This window comes from Ochotona curzoniae, unplaced genomic scaffold, assembly GCF_017591425.1.
Source record: "Ochotona curzoniae isolate NIBS_2020 unplaced genomic scaffold, NIBS_Ocur_1.0 scaffold_2476, whole genome shotgun sequence".
Taxonomy (NCBI): Eukaryota; Metazoa; Chordata; class Mammalia; order Lagomorpha; family Ochotonidae; genus Ochotona; species Ochotona curzoniae.
This window is the reverse complement of record NW_024467095.1, coordinates 19,946,513-19,970,199: the sequence shown is the minus strand read 5'-3', so window position 1 is coordinate 19,970,199 and position 23,687 is coordinate 19,946,513. Positions and strand designations below refer to the sequence as shown.

Here is a 23,687-nt window from a genome sequence, read left to right as displayed (position 1 = left end):
TTCTCTATGTCTTCTCTGTCTTTAACTCTGCTTTTCAACTACATAAATACATTTAAAAAAAGATTTATTATGTATTTTTTATTGGCAAAGCAGATTTTCACAGAGAAGATAAGACAGTTCAGCGGAGGCGGGGGTCCCAGAGATAAGGACCTATCCTTCTCTCAAGATGCCTGGGTCCTCTCCTGGCTCTAGGAGAAACAAAGGTTCACTTTTCTCGGACCTGGGGCATATTACCGGTGCAGAAGGTTCGCGGACTCCTGGACCTGGAGCACCGCCCAGACAACACTTCCACCCAGCACACCCAACTCCAAGTCCAGACTCCAACTCAACCCCCGGGGCCCTACACCGCTTAGCACAGCCCCGCCTCCACGTTAGCCCCGCCTCCTTCAGGCATCAGTCCCACCCACAGCTCGCCAGGCCCAGGCACTGCCCCTGCCACGCCCCCTCTCCATCTAGTCCCGCCTCCGTATTAGCCCCGCCTCCTTCAGCCATCAGTCCCACCCACAGCCCTCCAGCCAAGGGGCATTGCCTGTACCACGCCCCCTCTCATCCTAGCCCCGCCTCCTTCAGGCAGGCAGCAGCCCCACCCACACCCCTGCATCCCCAGGCATTGCCTATGCCGCGCCCCTACTCGCTCTAGCCCCGCCCCACTAGCAGCCCCGCCCACCCAGGCTCAGGCCCACCTCTATTAGCTCGCCTGTGAGACCCCCACCCTCTATGCCCCCCCACACACACACACTCCTTCTTCCGGGCGGCGCGAGGGCGGAGTGGCAGCGGGGGCGGGGCTGTCCTCACCCGGAATGAAAACAAACAGCGGCCGCCTCATCCGGGCACTCGGCGGGTCGCGGCGGGCGCGTTGGTGTCGCAGGTGAGGAGGCGCGGCGGAGCGGTCCCGACACAGCCTCGGCCGCGCCCGTCGGCGTCCCCGGTGCCCGTCGGTGTCCCGGTGCGCGGCGCCGTCCCCGGGCGGGCCACACTGCCGCGGCGGAGGTGAGCGGCCCTCTGCGGAGCCCGGCTGGGGCCGGGGCCGGGCTGCGGGACGCGCTGGCCGGCCGCGGCCCTGGGTTTGCCGCCGAGTGGGCAGGGTGGGGGTATTTAAAACACATCGTGTGGTTTTGTGGGGGACCCTCGGGAACGTGCGAATAAATACAATCAACCCGACGAGCCATCGTGCTTGACTCGTAACACTTGTGCCGAAATAATTATCATGTGGGATTTATTTGCACTCGAAAGCCGGATTTTCTCTGCTCCTTAGCAGAAAGCAATTCATTTTCTCTCGGTTTCTGTATTTCTCACCTCTTTGTTGTCTTATTTTTTTTAGCACAAGATTTTACTTCTTGTTTTCGCAGGCGAAAATTTGGTATATTTTTCAGTGTGTGTGTGTGTGTATAATTGAAAATCTCTGGTTCACAAAGCAGGGGCAATGGAGGCGTTCCGAAAGTGAAAATGAAACCTTTCACATTCAGGTTGAAGCAGTGATTTTTGAGAAGTTTGTCCTGGTTATTTGGAATGTTTTAGGGCATGCAGAACTTTTCCATTTAAAAATCGAAAGTTGATTTTTTTTTTTTTCTGCGTTTGATTTAATCCGTCGTCACTGTCTTCCATCAGGGAAGCTGTGTAAGGTTCCAGGATTTTAGAGGTTGACTCGCAGACCCTGGGGCTGCAGAAGGGCTTCCTGGAGGTTCCTCTTTGGGGAGAGGTGTGGACGGTTCCCTTTTTTATGGCTTGGCTCCCGGAATCAGTCCCCACGAGCCCACCCCATGGAGCCCCCGGGCTGTGATATTCAGAACTATTGCAGCTCTCTGAGTAGGGTGCAAGGTGGGCTTTGGCACTGAGGTAGGAAGGCCCCGGCTTGCAGATACTAAGGGGCTTTGTGCTGTAAAGCAATTTGTTCCTGTTGGGATTCCTTCAAGATGCACACAGTAGGCACCTTGGTTGTGTTGATTCCTCCTCCCCCTCTTGATGACTCAATTTCTCATTTCTCACCCTCAGTTGATAACAACGTAGGTTTAAATTTTTCTTTTTCAGATTTTTTTTTTTTGAAGGACTGATGGTGTGGCCCATGATTTGAAGTTGCTGTTTGCAATGCTGGCATCTCATATTGGAGCCATATTGGGGTTCCAAGTACCAGTGGCCGTGCTTCTGCTGCCGTGCCTGGGAGGCCACGAGGCAGTCCCCAGCCCCTGGCTTTAATCACTCCCAGCTAGTGCCAGTTGCCTGTCTCCCTCCTTCCCTGTCTGTTGTTCTACTTTATAAAGTAATTCTTTTGAAAGACTTACTTATTTGAAGGGCTGAATTAGAGAAAAAGAGAGAGAGATATCATCCATCTGTTACTTAACTCCCCGATGGGCTGAAATGTCAGGAGCTGGGCTGATCTGAAGCCAGGAGCCAGGAGCTTCTTCTAGGCCTCCCACACGAGTGCAGGGTTGCAAGGCTTTGGACCATCCTCGACTGCTTTCCCAGGCCTCAAGCAGGAAGCTGGATGGGAAGTGGAACAGGTGGGACGTGAGGCAGTTGTGCCCACATGGGTTACTGGTGCTGCAGGCAGAAGCTTAGCCTACCTACTGTGTACTATGGTGCCAGCCCCAGTAAATGATTTTTAAAGTTATTCATGAAATACACTTAATCTACTAGACTTGATTTTAAAATTGGGTGAGTTGGATCTTGAAGGATATGGAATATCCTGGTGGGAGACAGCCCAGGACCCCCGCCATGTGGCAGGGAGAGCATGTGAGGGAAATGGCCCAGCATGCAGCACTGGGACGTGGGAGATGGGGGAAGGCGGCAGCTCTTCAGTCATCATGGTGAGTGTTGATCTGTGCACACTGGGCATTTGAAACATTTCTGCCTGACCTCGGCAGAGATATGGTTGAGGCTAGAAGCTTTCTTCTGTTGTTTGTGGCCAGAGGGAGGCTGGAAGGAGAGAGAGCCCTGGAACGGGTCTGCTGCTTGGTGTTCTTGGCCCGGGAGAAGCTTCCTGGTCCTCCCACGCACTTTGCTGCTTCAGGAGTTGCTTCTGCTCGGCCCAGCATCAGCCTTACCTGTACTAATTCTTTCACTCTCTAGAGCTTGTCGTTATCATTCAGGAACTAATAATTGTGTTTTTCTTCCTAGTTTTCTGATTTGGCAGACCTTATAGCACTGCCCTGACATCTGCTAGCTGCTTCAAGCAGCAGGGTAGCACCTGTGAAGTGTATGCAGTTGGGTGTGGTGTGGAAGAGAATGTTAACGCAGGGGCAGACGAGCAGCAGGGAGCTCCCTGACAGGGCAGAGTCCAGTGTCACTGTCCTTCTGTTAGATGGGCCGGGTTGTTTACAAACCTAGGGCCTGGGGCTTTTTTCAGCACTAAAGTGATGATCCAACTGTGTTTGATTTCATTCATGCACTTTGATGGGCTATTGTTATCATAAGAGATATAAAACTTTCCTAGGTTTTTAAATTTTCAATTTAATATTATTGACAGTTCACAAATTTATTTTCATTGGAGAGAAGACTTACAGAGCAAAGGAGAGAAAAAGATCTTGTATTCGGTGGTTCAACCCCAAATGGTTGCAATAGCCAGAACGGAGTCAATGAAAAGCCAAGAGTCAGGTGCTTCTCCCAGGTCTCTCCCACGAGGAGAGTCCCACGGCTTTGGGACTGCTCTGCTAGACCACAAGCAGGGAGCTGGAAGGAAAGAGGAGCAGCCAGGACATGAACCAGTATCTGTATGGGCTGGTGGCATTTGAAGCAGAGAATTAGCCAGTTAGGCCATTGTGCTGGTTCAATTGTGAACATTTCGCAGTTCAATTCAGCTTTTTCTTTGTGTTTAGCTGTCATAGTGCTAACCTATTTTATATTAAATTAGCCAAAGTATGAGAACATTTACAAGTTGAGTTGCATAAGGGATTACAACGTAAGGGTTCATCATACTGTATTTTTTCTCACAGATCACAGGATAATAGTAGGTTAAGAACTATGAGAGTATTTGCTGTGTCCTTGCTGTGTATGTGTTGGCACTGGCATTGGGACGCAGCATGTACACGCCGTGTTTGTGTGCTGAGCCACAGACAGTGCCTGCTTCTATCCCGGCAGCTCTGCTTCCCACCCAGCTCCCTGTTTGTGCACCTGGGAAAGCAGCAGAGGATTGACCAAGTGGTTGGGCTCCTGAGCCTGTGGAAGACCCAGGTGGAGTTCCAGCCTCTTCGCTTTGACCTGGCCCAGCCCTGGCCATTGTGGCCATTTTGGGGAGTGAATCAGTGGATGAAAGATTCTCTCATCCCTCCCTTTCTTTCCCTCCCTCCCTCTCTCTGCCACTCTGCCTTCCAGATAAATAAGAATAATTTTTTAAAACAAAATAACATGTTTTATTGGATTATTTTGTTTCCTGTGAGAGGCAGACAGAATTTCTGTGTATTGATTCACCTCCCAAATGCGTGCAGCTTTTGAGGCTGGGTGGAGCGGGAAGCCGGGAACCAAGAATCCAGCCAATTCAAGTTTCCCATGAGAGTGACAGTGGGCCATCGTTTTTGCTGTTTCTCAAGGTCTAGGTTGACAGGAGGCTGGAGTCCTGAGCTAGAGCCAAGACTTGAACCCTGGCACTTAGATATGCGGCGTGCCTGTCTTAAACCTCTAGGCCAAATATATTTTATATTACACTTGCAACATGTGTATATTTAATTGTATATATTTCAGTGTCTATTTTTTTTTTTTAAAAGATTTATTTTCACTTGAAAGAGTTACAGAAGGAAAGGAAGAGAGAAAACCTTTCATCTGCTAGTTCACTGCCCAAATGGCTACAGCAGCCAGGCTGGGCCAGTCTGAAGCTTCTTTCAGGTCTCTCATGGTGGTGCAGGGCCCAGGGAGCTGAACCTTCATCCACTGCTTTCCCAGGACATAGGCAGGGAACTGGATCAGAAGTGGAGCTGCCGGGACCCAAATCAGCACCCTGTGGGATGTTGATGCCACAGGTGGAGGATCAGCTTGCTGTATTACCATGCCAGTCCCAAGTGTGTGTACTTAAAAATCTAGAGCAAAATAAATAAAACCGTATTAGTGATTTGGAGTAAATGAGGAGGAGTAGAGGAGAACTCTTGTTTACTGTACAAACAGCCCAATATAGCAGGCAATTTATACACATTGTTAAATGTGGTATGGGGTTTTATTAATGTACATTTTTGTTTCAAGGATGGCGCAAAAGAAGTATCTTCAAGCAAAATTGACCCAGTTTTTAAGGGAAGACAGGATTCAGCTCTGGAAACCTCCATACACAGATGAAAATAAAGAAGTTGGTTTGGCATTAAAGGTATTTTTACTTAAGAAGAAGAAGTAATTAACGATGTCTCTCTCTGCCTTTTTGAATAAATAAAAAAATTAAATAGTCTTCATGAGCAGTGTTATAAATCTCCCTGGTAAATAGGATTCCACCATCATTAGAAAATGCCAGGCAGGCACACAGCATTTGGCATACTCCAAAGCGTATTTGATCAGCAAGTACTAGGAACTGACAAGCTTGTTTTTGTTTACTAATATTTTATTCATGAGAGTGTTATTTAATTTCTTCTGCAGATACTATTTTTAATACCATCACTGCGTGACATGAAATTGCTCCTCTGATTTTGATGTGGTGTTGTGGCTGCCCTGGTGCCGATGCCCGGGTGTAGTGGGGTCTGTGGCTGTCTTTGTGGGCTCTCTGTCCCGTCCGCTCTCATCACCTGCTGTGACGCAGTCATTTTTCTAAAGTGTGTTTTTCTAACAGTTGTGCCACAGTTTTTTATGGCATTAGAAATGTCATTTTATGGTGGTGTGTTTTTAGAATTTGAAGTTGGCTTCAAATTTGAAGTTGGTAGAAACACTATTTTTTTCTTAAGATTTATTTATTTTTGTTTAAAAGACAGATTTACAGACAAAAGGAGAGACAGAGAAAGATCTTCCATCAGCTGGTTCTCCCCAAGTGGCCACAAAAGCTGGAGCTGTGCTGATGCGAAGCCAGGAGCCAGGAGCTTCTTCTGGGTCTCCCACTTGGGTGCAGGGTCCCAAGGCTTTGGACCGTCCTCAACTGCTTTCCCAGGCCACAAGCAGGGAGCTGGATGGGAAGCGGAGCATCTGGGACATGAACTGGTGCCCATGTAGGAGGCTGGTTTTTTTTTTTTTTTTTTTTCCAAACAAACATTTTCAGAGACTGAGGACTGTCAGGAAGGCATTCTGTTGCCCTGTGTGGTGACATGGTGACACCCTTAGAAGGTGACACACTGTCAGGATCCTAGTTCTGTTTGTGTTTCTGGCAGGCTGCTCACTTTTCATTTTTACAATCTACCTTCCAGCCTTAATTCTGAATTTGCTTGTTTTGTATAATCCTTTTGGCTTGGAAACTAGGGGTGCTGTGAAAACAAAAACATTTCCTTCTTGTCAGTTTCTGGGTGGTGAGAGTGGTAAGAGTGTTTCGTGTTTCAACAAGGCTTGCTGGTCTCTGTAGTTTCAGGTTAGGGCGTGGTTGTGTGCTTGGAACTTCGAGCCCTACCTCCTGGCTTTGGGGGATGGGCAGGTCAAGAGATGGCGTTAATCGATGATGCCTGTGTTAATCGATGATGCCTGTGTACGTGATCATGTTCGGTACAGTGCCCCGAGTGACGGAGACGGGCGAACACCCGGATCCCAGAGGGTGTAGACCCCAGCAGTACAGGGGAGCCTTCCAGTCCTAGCTTGGTACCTCTTCATCTAAGTGTTCATTTGTATGGTTTGGAATAAGCTAGAACAATAATTTTAGTGTTTCTCTGGACTGCTGTCACACATTATTGAAGCTGAAGGAGGTTTCAGGAATCCTTGGCTTTGTGGCTAGAAGTGTGGAGGACTTGGAGAACCAGACAGTGGGCAGCAGGTGCCTGAGGTGAGTGTTCCACGGGCCCGAATCCTGGGCCCTGTGGAATCTACTGCTGTCTACGTAGTTAGTGACAAAATTGAATGGTAAGATGCCCAGTTGGCATCAGGAGGGAGGAAATAAAACCCCTCACTACGGAATTAGATTTTCTAGAAGATTATCTTAAAATGGATTAAAAAAACATATATGTTTCCTGGGGCTGAAAATGACACGTATTCCTGGGTTGAAAGGAGTGTGTGGCGTGAGGAGCCCTGTGATGAGCTGGGTACCAGAATGTTTTTGATTTTCGGGTATGGGAGTATTGGCCTGTGCTTCACCAGTTTCACAGCCCTAACCTGAAAATCTAAAATCCAAAATGCTCCCCTAAATGGTGGCATTAAAAAATGTTGGCTTTCAGATATAAGTGTCAGGTTACGGATGTTTAGCCTGTGTTTACGGTCATGTGTCACTTACCAAGGTTTTGTTTTGAGACGCAGTTTGAGATGGTTTTGCTGTTGTACAAACCTAGGTGTGTAGTCTGCTGCACATCTGTGCTGTGTATTAATTTTTTCCCTATGCTCATGCTGAACAAAACAGCATATAGTTAGATCCAGCACCCGAGCAAATGAGGCGTGTAGCAGCGCAGGTGCTGGAGCTATCTGAGCTTGCTGCTGCCTATTGCAGCGTGCTGTTCTGGAGTACACTGTTTCCATAAGCAGAAGATGCTCCAAAGTAATGATGCAAGTGTAGGACAGGAAGTGTGTAAATCGCAAACATCATGGTATGTACTTATATGCATTCTGCTTTTAAATGGCTGGCTTGTTAAACAGCATTACCACAGACCTGCTTGTCCCCCTTGTCACAGAGGCTGTGATGTCAGTAGGCCAGAGGAGCTTCTCGACTCCATGACAGTCTTAGGGAATCGCTGCCCATCATCCTTAGGCAGTGCAGAACTGTAATCAAATGAAAAAATTGGGGAAAATGCACTTTTGAAAATACTTTAAATGTCATGATTAGAATGCATTATGAATAGGCTTATGTTATTTCAAAAATAAAATATTCTGATTTCTGTGTTATAACTTTATCTTTCTTTTTAAAAAAATTATTGTTATTTGAAAGGCAGAATTACAGAGAGAGGAGAGACAGGGAGAGATTTTCCATCCTCTGGTTCACTGCCCAAATGGCTGCCACACCCAGAAGAGCCAAGAGCTGCTTCTGGGTCTCCCATGTGGCTACAGGAGTCCTCACACTAAGGCCATTTTCTGCTGCTTTACCAGGCCACTAGCAGGGAGCTGAATCAGAAGTAGAGCAGCTGGGAGTCGAACCCACATTCATTTGGGTTACTGGCTCCACTGGCAGTAGTTTTGTATGCTGCCCCATGATGTTGGCCCCAATATATCTATCTTGAATATATTCCCTATTGTAAATATGCATTTTTGCCATCATTTTTAAGTGGGACATAGTAAGTAATGCGTTATAACTGTAATGGCACTTTGGAATTAGGGTTTTTCAGAGAGTTGTTGTTTTGTAGGATTTTAATGGGACATTAGGTCTCAGATACAGGGATTCTTTGTCTGGGGAAAACCATGTCTCCATTGTGGTGTAATTGCTTAGTCATATTTCTTGGGAGGCCCCTAAAATCTTGCAAAGCTTCCTTCTTGATTTGGAGGCTGTTCGTGGCAAATAATTTTTCAGTAGGTACCATTGTTTAACAGGTTTCCATTGGGCAGGTTGTGATATTGCAGGTTAAGCCTCTTGGGGTGTCTGTATGTGCAATGGCGTGCTGGGCATTAAGTCCTACTTCACTTCTGTTCCAACTTCCTGCTAGCGCCTTCCCCGGAGGCAGTGGGTCGTAGCTCAAGGACTAGGGTCCCCGCCCCCCATGCTGGGAAGAAGGACCGAGTTCTAGGCTCCTGGGTTTGGCTTAGGTCAGCCCATCACTTGCAGGGATTTGGGGTGTAAACCTGTCCATGGAGGATTCTCTCTGTTTCAAGATTTATTTATGTGTGAGACAGATTTTTAGAGAGAGGGAAAAGCAAAGACAGAGAGGTCTTCCATCTGCTGATTCACTCCCCAAATGACTGCAGTGGCCAGAGATGAGTTGTTTGGAACCTGAGAGCCAGGAGCTTCCCAGCCTCCCGTGTGGGTACAGTGACCCCAAGGACTTGAGCCATCCCCTGCTGCTTTCCCAGGCCATTAGTAGCCAGATCAGAAGTGGAGCAGTCAGGAATCCAGTATGTCCCCGTTGAGATGCTAGCACCTGCAGGTAGAAGATTAATGTGCTGTGCCCCTGCACTGGCCACAGGAAGGTTTTTATCATTTTGCCTTTCAAATAAATTTTTAAAAAAATATTAAACAAGCAAAAAAAGGAAAACTATTCAGCATTTGACCTAGCAATTAATATTCTACATGCTGTACTGAAATACTTGAGTATTGGCCTAGTCTGTGTTCTGTTGGCCTGTTGGAGTTGATGCTGTACTGATCTGTTTTTTCTGATTTCTTTCCGCAGGACCTTGCTAAGAAATACTCTGACAGGCTAGATTGTTGTGAAAATGAAGTAGAAAAGATAATAGAAGAAATACGTTGCAAAGCAGTTGAGCGTGGAACAGGAAATGAAAATTATAAAACAACAGGAATTGCTAGAATTGAGGTGTTTTTACCTTCCAAACTAAGAAGAGTGAGTAATTTCACCCCCATTTGTTATTAATATTTCTTTTTTGAAAGGTTTATTTATTTTTATTATACAAAAGCTAAAGCCTTTTTTTTTTCTTAAGGTTTGTTATTTTTTATTGGAAAGACAGATTTATGGAGAGAAGAGACAGAAAAAGATCTTCTGTTTGCTGTTTCACTCCCCAGGTTGCCACAACAGCTGGAATTGAGCCGATCCAAAGCCAAGAGCCAGGCAGCTTCTTCCGGGTCTGTCATGTGGTCTCAGGGTCCCAAGGCTTTGAGCCGTTCTCAGTTGTTTTCTCAGGACCCAAGCAGGAAGCTGGATGGGAAGTGGAACAGCCAGGACATGCACTGGAGCCCATAGGGATGCCAGCACTTGCAAGCAGACTCTAGCAAGAGAAATATTCTCTGGGCCTGGCAGTGTGGCCTAGTAGCTAAAGTCCTTGCCTTGCATGCACTGGGATCCCATATGGGCACCAGTTCTAATCCCGGCGGCCCCACTTCCCATCCAGCTCCCTGCTTGTGGCCTGGGAAAGCAGTTAAGGACGGCCCAAAGCTTTGGGACCCTGCACCCGCGTGGGAGACGTGGAGGAGGTTCCTGGTTCCTGGCTCCGGATCGGCACAGCACTCAATGGCCATTGTACTCACTTGGGGAGTGAATCATCGGATGGAAGATCTTCCTCTCTGTCTCTCCTCCTCTCTGTGTATCTGACTTTCCAATAAAAATAAGTAAATCTTTAAAAAATGTATATTGTGAATAAACAGTGGACTTCAGATTGCCACAATGGCCAGAGCCAAGCCGATCCAAAGCCAGGAGCCAGGAGCTTCTGGATCTTCCACATGGCTGCAGGGTCCCAAGGCTTGGGACTGTCCTCTACTACTTTCCCAGGTCACATGCTGGGAGTAGGATGGGAAGTGGAACAGCCAGGATACAAACCGGTACCCATATGGGATCCTAGCGCATGTAAGGAGAGGACTTTAGCCACTAGGCTACCATGCTGGGCCCATACCTTTGTTTTAAGTCTGTTTTCCACAGCCTTTCTGGAGTACCCTGAAATAAGAAACTTGCACATAAGTGTTCCTGACACTACTATGCACGGTAGCCAAAGTGTTACTCAGTGGGAGCCTGGGAGAGTACAGTGCAGCCGTGTGACAGAAAACTGTTAACAGAGTGGAACTCTGTTACTGTTAGGTTAGTTGAACCACAGACAGACTGAGTGCAAAAGGCTGCATGTTACATTACATGATCCCATTTATGTGGATTGTTGCGGATAGGAAAGCCTGTAGGGGCAGCAGAAGGCTGAGGGCCTGCAGGGCCTGGGAGCCAGGGAAAGGGAAGAAGTTAGGGGGTGCACTATGACATTTGGGGGATGATTGGAATGCCCTGAAATTTGATTATAATTCTTGCTGGTGGTCACTGGTCATCCCTGCCTGCTGGTGGGCCTTGCTGGTGCCCCTGAATGACAATCTGGGTTATGTTTTCTAAATTGTTTCTCCAGGTGGAAGAAACAATTTTTTTTTCGTTCTTAACCAGTGTCCTCCCTTCAGCTAATGTCTTCTCATTAGCTTTCCTGATTTCATAGATCATGTAATAACACCAGAAAGTGTTACATTCAAGTGAATTTTGTTTTGTTTGTATTGGCTTTGAAAAGGATAGGAAGAACCTGATGGAGACCCGACTGGATATCAGTGGCAGAGAACTGAGGTCCAAGTAAGTATATGTGGGTATGTGTCCCAGGTTCTCACTTCCTCCTTCTGTGGTATTTTGTAAGATAGGTGGGGCACGCATTATCTTTATTTTTAAGAAAAGGAAATAGAGGCTTTGAGTTGGAAGAACTTACTCGGACTCAAGATGTGTAGGGAAGTGGTACATAGAACTTCGTTCTTTTTACTTCCTGGTGTAACTTCGGATCAAATGAGTCGTCCGTGCCCAGCAAATAGTAGGTACACAGTTCATGTTTGAATGGAAGGAACATGTGAGTGATAGAGATAGCAGACAACCTGGTATTTGGCACATCGTTAGTTCTGAAGTGTAATCCTTAGCATGCCTTGACCTTCAGCACAGTGTTTTAGCTTATTTCAGGCTGTTGGACCAGCCATTAGGAAAAGTAGACCTGACTATAGCACACTCGTGGAGTCTTAACTGGAAGGCCTGGGCAGTTACTTCTTCTGCTGTTAAATTGTTATGTGACAAGTATTTTGAACTGCTGCCAGAACCAACCATAGAGTGGGTTTTGTCAACTAATTTTTATTGTTTTCTTTTTCTTCTTTGGTCCAATCAGGCTGTTGCATTGATTGTATTGGATGGATGTGTCATTGGTCTAGCACACATAAATAGCAGAGAGCTTGGGACAGATTCCGTAGGAGCTCCTCGCAGGATTCCACAGAGGGGAGAAGGGCCAGGTTTTCTCCTGACATACAGCAGGGACCTTCCCATGAAAACAGCCACATCACACCGTGATGTCCACTTTCTGGGGAAGGACCCATCTCTTATACACTATGAAATAGCTGTTTGTTAAGTTAGCTTTATTGAATTATTTTTAATTTTTATAAAATGTATTTATTTTATATACCGGAGTCCACATCTGCTGGTTTTGTCTTCATGCCCACACAGTAAGGGTCAGAGCCGGGCACCAGGAACTCTGTCCAAGTTGTCAATGTGGATAGCATGATCCTGATTAGTTGAACCGTGACCCCCAGCTTCCCAGGGTCTCTGTGGGCAGGAAGCTGGAATTAGGGACTGGACTTAGGAGTGAAGCCCCAACACTGTGATATGGGACCCTGGCGTGTTTGCTGCTCGGCTGACTACCTGCTCCAGGCCAGCTTTCTTGTAAAGTGATGTTCATGAGTGAGCAGGTTGATATCTGAGTGTCTCTGAGTAAGAGGTGCAAAACAACTATCATGTTTAACATCTTCTAGTGGATACTAGCATTGTTTTCCTATGGTTTTCACTGGTTTTATTATTTTGCAGAATAGCTGAAACCTTTGGATTTCAAGAAAATTATATCAAAATTGTCATAAACAAGAAACAGCTCCAACTAGGTATGTTATGGCAAGTATGCAAGTTTTCCCAGACAAACTAATACAGAAATAATGAGTTTGTTTTTTTCTTGGCTTTATGACACCTACAATCCAAACCCAATTATTTTGGACTTTTACTAATATAAGAATGTGTAATAGAAAATAACTTTCCAGTATTTGCTATATGCTGTTTCCTAATGGGAAAAGAAAGATACTGACTCTTGATCTGACGAAGTGTTGCTGAGTGGAAATCTAGATGTACTGAGAGAATGAGAGGGACTCCAGTAAATTCTGCCTGAAAGAGAAGAGCTGAAGCTGAGACACCAGGGGACAGGTTGTAGTGGGGAATGTTCTAGACTAAGAGAGCTTCCCAGTGAGAGGCCCACTGAGGCTGAGTGCGAAAACTGAGGCGCTTTGCAGAGATGGAGGGCAGGCAGAAGTGCTGCTGGACCCTGTTGCAGTGTTCCCAGCCAGGCGCAGTTTTGTCACCCGGAGCTGGGGTGACACTTTGACACGGCTAGAAGCCATTTTTGGTTGTAGTGATTTGGAGGAAAGTTGTGCTACTGTCATTGAGTGGGTGCAGGAGGCCAGCTACTGCAGACAGCAGGGCAACCCTCCCGCGGGGACTGTGGGCCCAAGCCATCTCAAGTGCTGCTGTTGAGAACCCTGGGCTAGACAAGCCTTCTCCCACATGAGAGCAATGAGAAGGCATTTCTGCTGGGCAGTGACACGTGGTCATATTTTGTGTTAAAGATCGCTTTGGCTGCAGAAGGGGAGTGTGCTTCGAGGAAACACGTGTGTACTTGGGGGGACGTGAGCTGTTGTAGCAGTTGAGGCAGGCACCCCTAGCCTCCTCGCTTTGCTGTGGGTTCCTGTGGTCTCCAGAGTCATGTTCACACTTCTTGCCTTGGTGTGGTATCCTATGACCCCTGTGGATATACTTGCCTTCCTTTCTAGCATCCCATCTCTAGCCATTTCCCATTAAATGTGTATGTGGAGCTGTCAAAAAGTTCCTGAAAAAAATGCCAGCTATGAAGACACTGTACTTAGATTTCAAAAATTTTAGTACCAAAATGAATTTACCTTTTGGTTTTGTTTCTCCGTGACTTTTGAGGCACTCTAGTCTATACGGGCTAAGGACCAGTTTTGTTTTTCGTCCAGTGTCCCTTGCCACACAGCCTGCCTAGTGATCCACAGGTGCAGGCCCCAAGGCTTTGGGCCGTCCTCAGCTGTTTTTCCAGGCTACAAGCTGGGAGCTGGGTGGGAAGCAGGGCCACTTGGGTTAGAACTGGCACCCACATGGGTGCCAGCACATTCAGGGTGAGGACGTTAGCCGCTAGGCTACCCTCTGGGCCCATTTAAGCACCTTCTTAACAGATGTGTGGCATGGTGGTTTGCAGATGTTAGTGCAGGTTTAGTACAGGTTCTGTATTTCATTTAATACCAAAAATGAACTATTGCCTGATTGATATGATGGTTCTTTTGATAACATGGCAGTTTGGGTTTTTACAGAAAACAGCCTTGAAGAACAAGGAGTGACTCACAATGTAAAAGCGATGGTACTTGAGTTAAAACAGTCTGAAGAGGACGTGCGGAAAAACTTCCAGGTGGAGGAAGAGGAACAAAATGAGGCTGAATTAAAAGAAAAACAGATTCAGAGGACCAAGCGAGGACTCGAGATCCTTGCAGAGAGAGGTATGGGGACCTGGGGCGTACAGCCTGCAGTGCTGCAAGGTGGCAGGAGGGCGTCGGTGCCGTCAGGCCGCTGACTGGTGCACTGATGGGGTTCCTCCTGTGTTTGCAGCTGAGATGGTCGTGGATCCTGAGACGACACCATACTTAGATATAACTAATCAGACGGGCAGATCAATCCGAATTCCCCCGTCAGAAAGAAAGGTGAGTACCTGTCTGGGTTTGTAGTCAGAAACAGAAGTGGCTTTCTAGTTGTTTTACCTTGGGGATGTCATGAGAGAAACAGTTGTTTGCCTCCAAACTTGTCAGTGGAGAAGAGAGCCGTGTGGTGAGTAGTTGCGTGCGGTAGGCTTCAGCTTCCTGTAGTGTGCTGTGAGTTGTATACAGCAGTCGTTTTCTGCCATGCCTCAGTGACATGACCCACTGGCTCCCTGTGGCTGCAGCTTTGGTTTGATTTCCTCTCCTAGGGAGATGTGTTCCCTAAGTGAGGATCAGACTACGGGGCTGGAGAGAGAGCAGCAGGTGGTCCCAGCCCCTCGCTGCCTCCTCATGCCCCATCCCTGTCATGGGAGCTGGAGGTGACAGCACTTCTGCACACCGGGCATGGCAAGCAGGCCTTCAGCTTTCTATAGCTACAGCCTGAGTTCAGTCCCTGAGCTGGGAGCCAGTGTGTCTTCGAGTGAAGAGCTGTGATGACTGGGCTAGGCTAACTTTCCTTTTTAAAGGACAATTTCAAATGGCCTTCACCTGTTTGATTCTTTTGTTTAAAATTAAGGGTTAAAGTTAACTTTTAATAGAACTTTGTGAATTGATGTTTATTTTTTTGAAAATGTTGGTGATAACCACTCACTGCTCATTTTACACGAACAGATGTAGCTTCTTTGGAAAACCGTTATTGAGCCTGACTTGTATAAAATTCAAATCTAAAAAAATATATAAGCTTAAAAAAATTTTTGGGTTAGCTTCTAAAAGTTGTTTTGGAAGTAGTAGAATTTACGATTACTTCAGGAAAAAAAAACCTGATTAAAACATGAAATGAATTTCCTTTTTTAGAATAAGTATAAGCATTATTGGCTGCCTTCTAATAAGTTTAGTCTTAAAAGTTACCAGCAGCAGGTACTAAGGTAAACTGCTACTTAGAACAGTGCCAGGCACATTAAATGCAGTGCTTGCTTTCAGTATGTAAATGAGATAATTTTTCTTAATTTTGGCTTTTTAGGTTTGAGTTATGTTTGGTTTTGTACCTTTTTTTTTGAATTAAAATGCTTTAAATATAACTTGTTTATGATATTTTAAGGTGATTTTTTTTTTAACATCCACATTTTTCCCTAGGCCCTTATGTTAGCTATGGGATATCATGAGAAAGGCAGAGCTTTCCTGAAAAGGAAGGAATATGGAGTAGCCTTGCCGTGTCTGCTGGACGCCGACAGATATTTCTGGTAGGAACCTTTGCATTTGCTGGGTACCAGCTTTAAGGAAGGTGACACACTGCACAGAGCGCACTGCCTGCCCTGCACGGTGACACACTGCACAGAGCACACTGCCTCCCCTGCACACGGTGACACACTGCACAGAGCGCACTGCCTGCCCTGCACGGTGACACACTGCACAGAGCGCACTGCCTGCCCTGCACGTCAGGTCCCCACCAGAACACAGCGGCTAGTGGAGAGAGCAGTCGTGGACTAGCCTTGTTGTGTATTTCTATTTGTTGTGTATTTCTGATTGGCCTCTTGTGTAAGTTTTACGAACATGCACACTATTCTTTTTTTTTTTTTTTAACAAAGTGCCTTTTTTTTTTTTTTAAGATTTATTTTTATTATTTTTTGATTGGAAAGGCGGATATACAGAGAGGAGAGACAGAGAGGAAGATCTTCCGTCCAATGATTCACTCCCCAAGTGAGCTGCAACGGGCCGATACTATGCCGATCCGAAGCCAGGAGACTCTTCTGGGTCTCCCACACGGGTGCAGGTTCCCAAGGCTTTGGGCCGTCCTCAACTGCTTTCCCAGGCCACAGGCAGGGAGCTGGAAGGGAAGCGGGGCTGCCAGGGTTAGAACCTGTGCCCATATGGGATCCCGGGCGTGCAAGGCGAGGACCTTTAACCACTTGTGCCACTGCGCCGGGCCCCACACTATTCTTTTGTAATAAACGTATCTGGATACTCTCTCTCTCTCCTGTTTTTTGCCGATGTGATGCAGGTCTGGTTTGTGGTTAAGTTTCCTGTCAGTTTTTCGTTTCATGTTTTTGGAGTAGACGTTGGTAGTCATTCCCCATATGCGTGTTTCATTAGAGGCTACACGATGGTGACACCCAATTAATCCTTTTGCATTTATTCCTGGAATTCTGAAAACAATTTTTTCTCACCCACTATTTGACTAAGCTGAGGCACACTTGGTTCCTTGTTGGTATTCTTATTTTCGGAATGATGTACAAGTTTTCTAACATCTTCAGCATGTGGTGGTAGGGTTTCCTTTTTCCTAAGCATCAGTATTAATTCATAGTTTCTAGAACGTTTCTGTTTCAAGCTTTAGTACTGCAATTGACAGGTGTCGTCTGAGTCCTTTGACCTATTCCAGTGGACTTCATAGTCCCATCTCTGGGGCCTGAGCTGTTTCATGCTGTTCTTGTAAGTGTTATGCCCTGGAGCAGGCATCAAGTTTCCTAAGGATTTCTGGTTCATTTGAATGAGAAATGGAACTTGGTGACTGTTACCCAGGGTTACTAAACATTTAGAAAGTAGACTTGTGCTGAGGTCCTTGCCTTGCATACACCAGCATCCCCAGATGGGTGCTAGTTCTAATCCCAGTGGCACCACCTCCCATCCACATCTCTGCTTGTGGCCTGGGAAAGCAATTGAGGACGGCCCAAAGCCTTGGCACCCTGCATCTGCATGGGAGACCCAGAGAAGGCTCTTGGCTCCTGGCTTGATATCAGTGCAGCTCTGGCTATTGCATCCACTTAGGGAGTGAATCATTGGACGAAAGATCTTCCTCTCTGTCTCTCCTCCTCTCTCTATATCTGACTTTCCAATTAAAAAAAAAAAAAAGTATACTTGACATGTGAAAATGGCTTAAAGTTAACGTTTCTGTTTGGGTCTGGTTCTCCCACATGGGTGCAGGATCCCAAGGCCTACACAAGCCAGGCCAGGCCACAAGCAGGGAGCTAGATGGAAAGTGGAGCAGCTGGAATGTGAACCCTACTTTCAGTCCAGCTCCCTGCTAACGTACCTGGGGAGCAGCAGAAGCTGGTCCGAATACTTGGCCCCTGCCACCCAAGTGGAAGATGCAGGTGGAGTCCGGGACTGCTGACGTCAGCCCACCCAGCCCCAGCTTCTGTGGCCATTTGGAAGTGAGCCAGCAGATAAGATATCCCTCTCTGTTGTTGTGCCTTTTAAGTAAATAACAATAAATCTTAAAAACAAAATTTTTATAGTTTATAAATTTATGTGATATATGGTACCAGACGTTCTTTTCTCACTCAACACTTGAGATCTAGATTTGCATTATGAATTTTAAGGGTTATCCCAGTCTAATGTGAAAGTAATCTCAATGACTGAGTTTCTCTGGCAGTGAACTGTGTTACCTTCCGCTCTGTCCCTGGGATCCTGCTGAGTGTGTAGCTTGCCCATGGGTCCTCAGAAGGCAGCCAGGCATTTAAAATCTGGCACTTTGTTTTTTTCTTTCTTGTTTTCTTTCAAATTTATTTTATTTGAAAGGCAGAATGGCAAAGGCGTGGAGATTGAGACACACACACACACACAGAGGAACAGAAACCTTCCATCCACTGGTTTACTCCCCACTGGCTGCAATAGCTTGAGCTGAGGCCAGAGCCCAGAGCCCAGTGCTCTGTTTTGGTCTCCCACAGGGGTGGCAGGAGCTCCGACACTGGGCTGTCTTCCACTGCCCACCCAGATGCGTGAGCAGGAAGCTGGATCGGAAGCAGAACCTCTCTGATATGCAGGCAGTGGCTTAGCCTGACATGCTGCAGTGCAAGTCCCGAGCCTGGCACTTTCTGCATCGTTCCCCAGCCAGGCTTAATGCGACTGAATGTGAATGCCATGTCAGAACCTTCATCACTTGAGGCATTCATTGTAGAGTGATTCTTCAGTGTGTGAAGCAGAGCTTCTCAACCATGGCTGTCCAATGGTTACAGTGACATTTTATCTAGAAATAAGACATTTGGACTCAGTCCTTGCTGGGACCCCAACATCAGTATTTTTCAGAATACAGTGCTCACATCTGGTGATTCTAATCTGTGTCAGAGCTGCAGACCGTGGCCTCTGAGCCTGGTCTCCCTGTTTGCTGAGGGCTGCTGCTGCTGCACTGTCCCTGGGTTCTGCTTCCTGCAGGGTAGTTGGGTGTACATGGGTCCTGCACGCTGGTCCTGAGCCCAAATTAATTTTTTCCCATTTGAAAAATCAGATTGTAAATATGGTTCCCTTCCTAAACATTGGTGTTGTATTTTGAAGCAATCTTTGGCAATATACCAAGCACTGAAAGAATTGCATAATTCACAGTGAGGTTTCTAACCACTTTTCCCCAGTGAGTGCTGCAGAGAGCTGCTGGATACAGTGGATAACTACGCAGTGCTCCAGCTGGATATTGTGTGGTGTTACTTCCGCCTAGAGCAACTGGAATGCCTCGATGACGCAGAAAAAAAATTAAACTTGGCTCAGAAATGCTTTAAAAATTGCTATGGAGAAAATCACCAGCGCCTGGTCCACATAAAAGTATGTTACTGTAGTGTGTTCTCAGTACATTAGGGGTATGTTTACTCCCATGGGAGGATTTAGAGACTGCTAACAAAAGGTGATTTTATTTGCACGGGTACTTGGGGGTATGCACTGTGCTCTTTTTGTTTCTAATTGAAAGGCGGAGTTAGAGAGAGGAGAAACTTAGGGGGATCTTCCATCTGCTGGTTTACTTCCCAAGTAGCTGCAGTGGCCAGAACTGGGATGACCCAAAGCCAGATGCAGGGAGCTGCATCAGAATTGGAGCAGCTGGGACTCAACACCAGTGCCCGTATGGGATGCTGGTGGAGGCTTAACCTACTGTGCCATGGTTCCAGCCTCCACTGTGTTTTAACTATTTATGTATTCATTTATATTTTACAAATCTAGCTGTTACTTTGGTGTAGGAGTGTTTAGCCCTGGGCAGTAGTTTCCTAGTCGATGATCATTCTGGCCCTAGTACAAGATGTAAGTGCAGAAAATAGACATCTGAATAATAAAGGTTCTTTTCTCTTTAGAAGGTTCATTTATGTGAAAGGTATAGTAACAGAGAAAGAGGGAGATTTCTCATTTGCTGCAGCTACCAGGGCTGGTCTCCATCCAGCTCTCGTGTGTGGCTGAGGGGCCCGTTGTCTGCTACTTGCTTGACACATTGGCAGGAAGCTGGTTCAGAAGTGGGGTCTGGATGTAGGCCTCCCAACTTGGTTCACCTCACTACACCTCAGCATCTTCCCTAAGGGAAGGGTTTTTTCAGTTGTTTGGATTTTATACCTTTTCTCTGCTGACCAGAAAGGCCGTGGTCCTAGATGGGTGGAGACAGATGCTCTGGCCCCATTTTTGTGCTTGGGGATACAAGGCATATTCTTGTGCTTGGGGCTCTTCAGCATTTGCCACCAGTGATGGTGAAGCTACAGGCGCTTTCCTGTGGAGACAAAGGGAATATAGCCATGTGTTACAGCCCTGTAATTGGAACTAAGACAGTTTTACCCTTTTCCCCCCGATAATTTTAGGGAAATTGTGGGAAAGAAAAGGTGTTGTTTTTAAGACTCTACTTGCTTCAAGGTATTCGGAACTATCACAGTGGGAATGGTGAAGAGGCCGCAGAGTACCTTAACAAGGTAGGAACGGAAGTGACCCAGTTCACCTGCTTTTCTTTTTTCAATCCCCGGTAGCTATTAATATTGTGTAATGTCGGTGTAAAATGTGGTTTGAGGGAAATAGGCATCTATTTTAAAGGGAGCTGTTTCCTGTTCTCTCTCCCTCAGATACAGCATGGTGTATTTGTATCTGTTAGGGTACAGGCAAGATTCTTGTAATAAGGAAGTGTCACAAAGACAATGACTTTAATTGCAAAGTGGTTGATGCCTCTCTCAAGTATTGTGGAGTAAACAGAACAGTTAGTGCCGCAGTGGCAGTGGGGACATCCCAGGATGCTCCGGTCAGCGCCTCACCAGTAGAGGGTGCCAGAGGGCATCCAGGATGAGCCCCTTCAGAAAGATGACCTAAACGTGGCTGCCCTCCCTTGGCTCCAACACGTTGACCCAGACTTAACCCTCAGGCCACAGCTAGCTACCCAGGAAGGTGAGAAATGCCATGTGCATAGCTCAGATTCTAGGGAGTGTTACAAAAACAAGGGGAAGTGGAAACCACTTAGCCCAGCCTGCCTCTAGTGTTACACGAAGATGAGTTATCACGAGCAGCAGTGTGGCCTGTTTCCGTGTATACTAAGTGATAATAAGTTCAGTCTCACACACTCTATTTCTTGGTGGGCTGTCTAATTTTTCTTGGGTTTTAGCTTTGTGATAAATTTTAGTGTCGCTGTAGTTACGTGATTCCGGTGTTTCTCCCTGTCTGTAGGCACGCCAGCTCTTTAAAGAACTGTATATTGATCCGTCAAAAGTTCACAACTTGCTGCAGTTGGGATTTACTGCCCAGGAAGCCCGGCTTGGCCTCAGGGCGTGTGACGGGAACGTGGACCACGCAGCCACTCACATTACCAACCGTAGAGAGGTACTCCCACAGCGTGTGGTGTGGCGGAGACCTGGTCTTGGTGTAGTTACGAAACTTACAGCAATGGCAAGCTTGTTTCCAAACTGCCTGTGTGTGTGTCCATCCATATCCGTGCTAATCCCTGGGGGGCATTAGTGACAGGGGACTCTTCAGTAGATCAAGAAGAAATTTGTTTCAGATACACCAATTTTCACACAGTGAGCTTCCCTTGGTTTTATTTCCAGCTGTGATGGCAGCTTACCCCCTAAGCGTCTCCCTCTCCCTCCTTCCCCCTCCTCTCATGCCCCTTCGGTCTGGGTATCACCATTGTATATTTCTAGAAGCTGTATTTTCCCCTGAGAAACCTCTGGGGCTTTCCCCCTGGAGCCATTATGAGAGTTTGGGATTGCATTCCTTTTTAAGATTTATTTATTTTTAATGGAAAGGCAGATTTACAGAGAGAAGGAGAGATAAAGATCTTTATCCACTGGTGTACTGCTCAAATGGCCACAATGGCTGGAGCTGAGCCAGTCTGAAGTCAGGAGCCAGGAGCCTCCTCCAGGTCTCCACGTGGGTGCAGGGTCCCAAGACTTTGGGCCATCCTTGACCTCTTTCCCAGACCCTAAGCAGGGAGCTGGATGGGAAGTGGAGCAACTGGAACATGAACCAGTGCTTGTATGGGACGCCAGTGCTGGAAGGTGGAGGATTAGCCTGTTTTGTGCCATGGTGTTGGACCCAGGATTTCATTCTTGCCTGGAAACATGAGTCAGGTCAGTGAAACAGGCAGAATTGTTATAAAAGCCAGGTTTTTAAAAATAACCATTAAAAAATTAAACTTTAGAATTTTGAAGTTGAAAGGAACCTTATGTGCACTCTCTGTTTTACAGCAGAGAGACAGGTCTTGGAATAGTTGATGATAGGAAGCATTTTCCTTCTCTGTAGAACACAAAGTTAGGACTAGGTTGTCTTGGCTCTGAACTCTAGCCACAAATGTCCAGAATCTTTTCTGTGGATACCCTTGTTTTTCTCTTTAATGACCGGCAGTCTCTCTGAGTCCTCCATGGAAGTCCTGTGGAAAGAGACCAGCCTGGAGGGCTGCGACAGGAGGGGCTCATGTCCATGGTGCTGGAGAGGGCGGATTCAAGAGTAGATGATGTGGCAAACAGTCAGAAGGGCTGTTGGATTCTGGTTTTCGTTCTTAAGGTTGATTATTTGAGAGCAGGCAATGAGTAATCTTCTCCCCGTGGGTCTTCTTCCCACATGGCCTTAACAGTCGGAGCTGGGCTGAGGCCAGAAACTCCAGCTGAGTCCCCCATATAGGTGAGAGGGGCCCATGTACTTGGGCCATCTGCTCTCTCCCCAGGCAGATCTGCAGGAAGTAGGACCAGCGCTCTGATAGGCCTGTGTTCCAGCAGCAGCTTAACCAGTCGCAGTGCAGCAGCAGCCTCCAGCTTCTCCTGGACAGCACCAGGCATGTTCGGGAGCTTTCTCCCTTCCAGTCTGTCCCGACAACCTTTCTAATCTTGTTCCCTTGCTGCACAAGTTAGCAGGTGAAGACAAACACTTTGAAATACTAAGTTCTATTGAAAAACAAGCATTACCGTTAACTGTATTTATTACCTTACTTGGTTGTTGACTAGATCTTATTAGCATTTACAACAGTTTATTGTTCCTAAAGCATTCTCACAGTGCTGCTGTAGTTCAGTTCTGCTTGTGGCACCTGTAAGGCTCTTTTTTTTTTTTTTTTTTTTTTTTTATAATATATTTCCATAGGCCCTGGGATTTTTTTTTTACCCCCTCCACATGTTCTCTCCCCAGCACTGAGTTCCCCTATGTCATTACTATAGTTGTTCATACACAATCATCTGTCCGTCGTTGTGTGCATCGACAATGGCATAGAGTTCAGCATCCTATTGTCAAGATATAGTTAAGTTTCATTGGGAGTCAACCTTTAGTCTGGAAGTGGAGATGTATACTGGATTGCATCTTTACATCTAGATATGATAGTCTCCATTACACAGTTACCATACCTCCCTTTAAATGAAAACCCACAATACAAAATCAACAACAGGAAGAAAAATAAAAAATAGAAATTTACAATGCCATGAAGTTCTCAAGAGGTTTTGATAGTTCAACAGTCCTGAATTGTTGACAGTCCCACCACTCCAATCGTGATGAGATCTTTCCAGAATCCACTAGCTGCTATGGTCCAACTTATAGTTTCCATCTGCCAGCGCCTGGTTGAAGTAGTTGATCAATTTGTTCTGTCCTCCATCCTCTGCCATGGTAGCAGGTGTCCTCTGGAGGCTCCAGTGTACTGCCATATCCTTCATGTACATTTGGATATGCTGTCCACTGCTCTGTCTGAGACACTGTGGAGGCCCAGCTCTGACACACATTCCACATTCAGACCATGGAACCTGCAATTCTCTCCATGGTTGGGGTTCTGAGTCCAGCTATTCAGTTGGTAGGAAATTGCCAAAGAAACCTCATCTGACACTGTCCCAGAATTGATTCTTGTGTGTGCTTTCCAGTACAGGGTCCGGCACAGTCCATCACCCAAATCCAGCTACGCACACTCTAGTAGTTGCAATTGCTGGGTCAATTCTGTCTCCACTCCCATGTTTTACTCAAACCAAAGGGTGTTAGAGTCCAGCCCGATCCTGTTTTCCACACAAACCAGTGGGAGCTGCAGCCTAGTTGGAGTGACCCGCAATAACTCCCACCAGGCTCGCCCCCTACCCTGGTTCCT

General features: G+C 46.5%; 1 protein-coding gene across 4 annotated transcripts in view; it reads left to right on the top strand.

Moving 5' to 3' along the window:
* The first annotated feature begins 768 nt into the window (after positions 1-768).
* The window catches only part of NUB1 (negative regulator of ubiquitin like proteins 1), a 28,156-nt gene continuing 5,237 nt past the window's right edge, over positions 769-23,687 (top strand). For 2 of the 4 annotated variants that reach the window (XM_041001998.1, XM_041001996.1), the window contains exons 1-12: positions 801-850; positions 1,074-1,091; positions 5,167-5,284; positions 9,345-9,512; positions 11,158-11,216; positions 12,477-12,547; positions 14,039-14,221; positions 14,331-14,422; positions 15,551-15,657; positions 18,760-18,946; positions 19,957-20,064; positions 20,804-20,956. In XM_041001998.1, coding sequence (XP_040857932.1) covers positions 801-850; positions 1,074-1,091; positions 5,167-5,284; positions 9,345-9,512; positions 11,158-11,216; positions 12,477-12,547; positions 14,039-14,221; positions 14,331-14,422; positions 15,551-15,657; positions 18,760-18,946; positions 19,957-20,064; positions 20,804-20,956 — 1,314 coding nt within the window. The other 2 variants (XM_041001995.1, XM_041001997.1) reach the window with 2 other exon arrangements.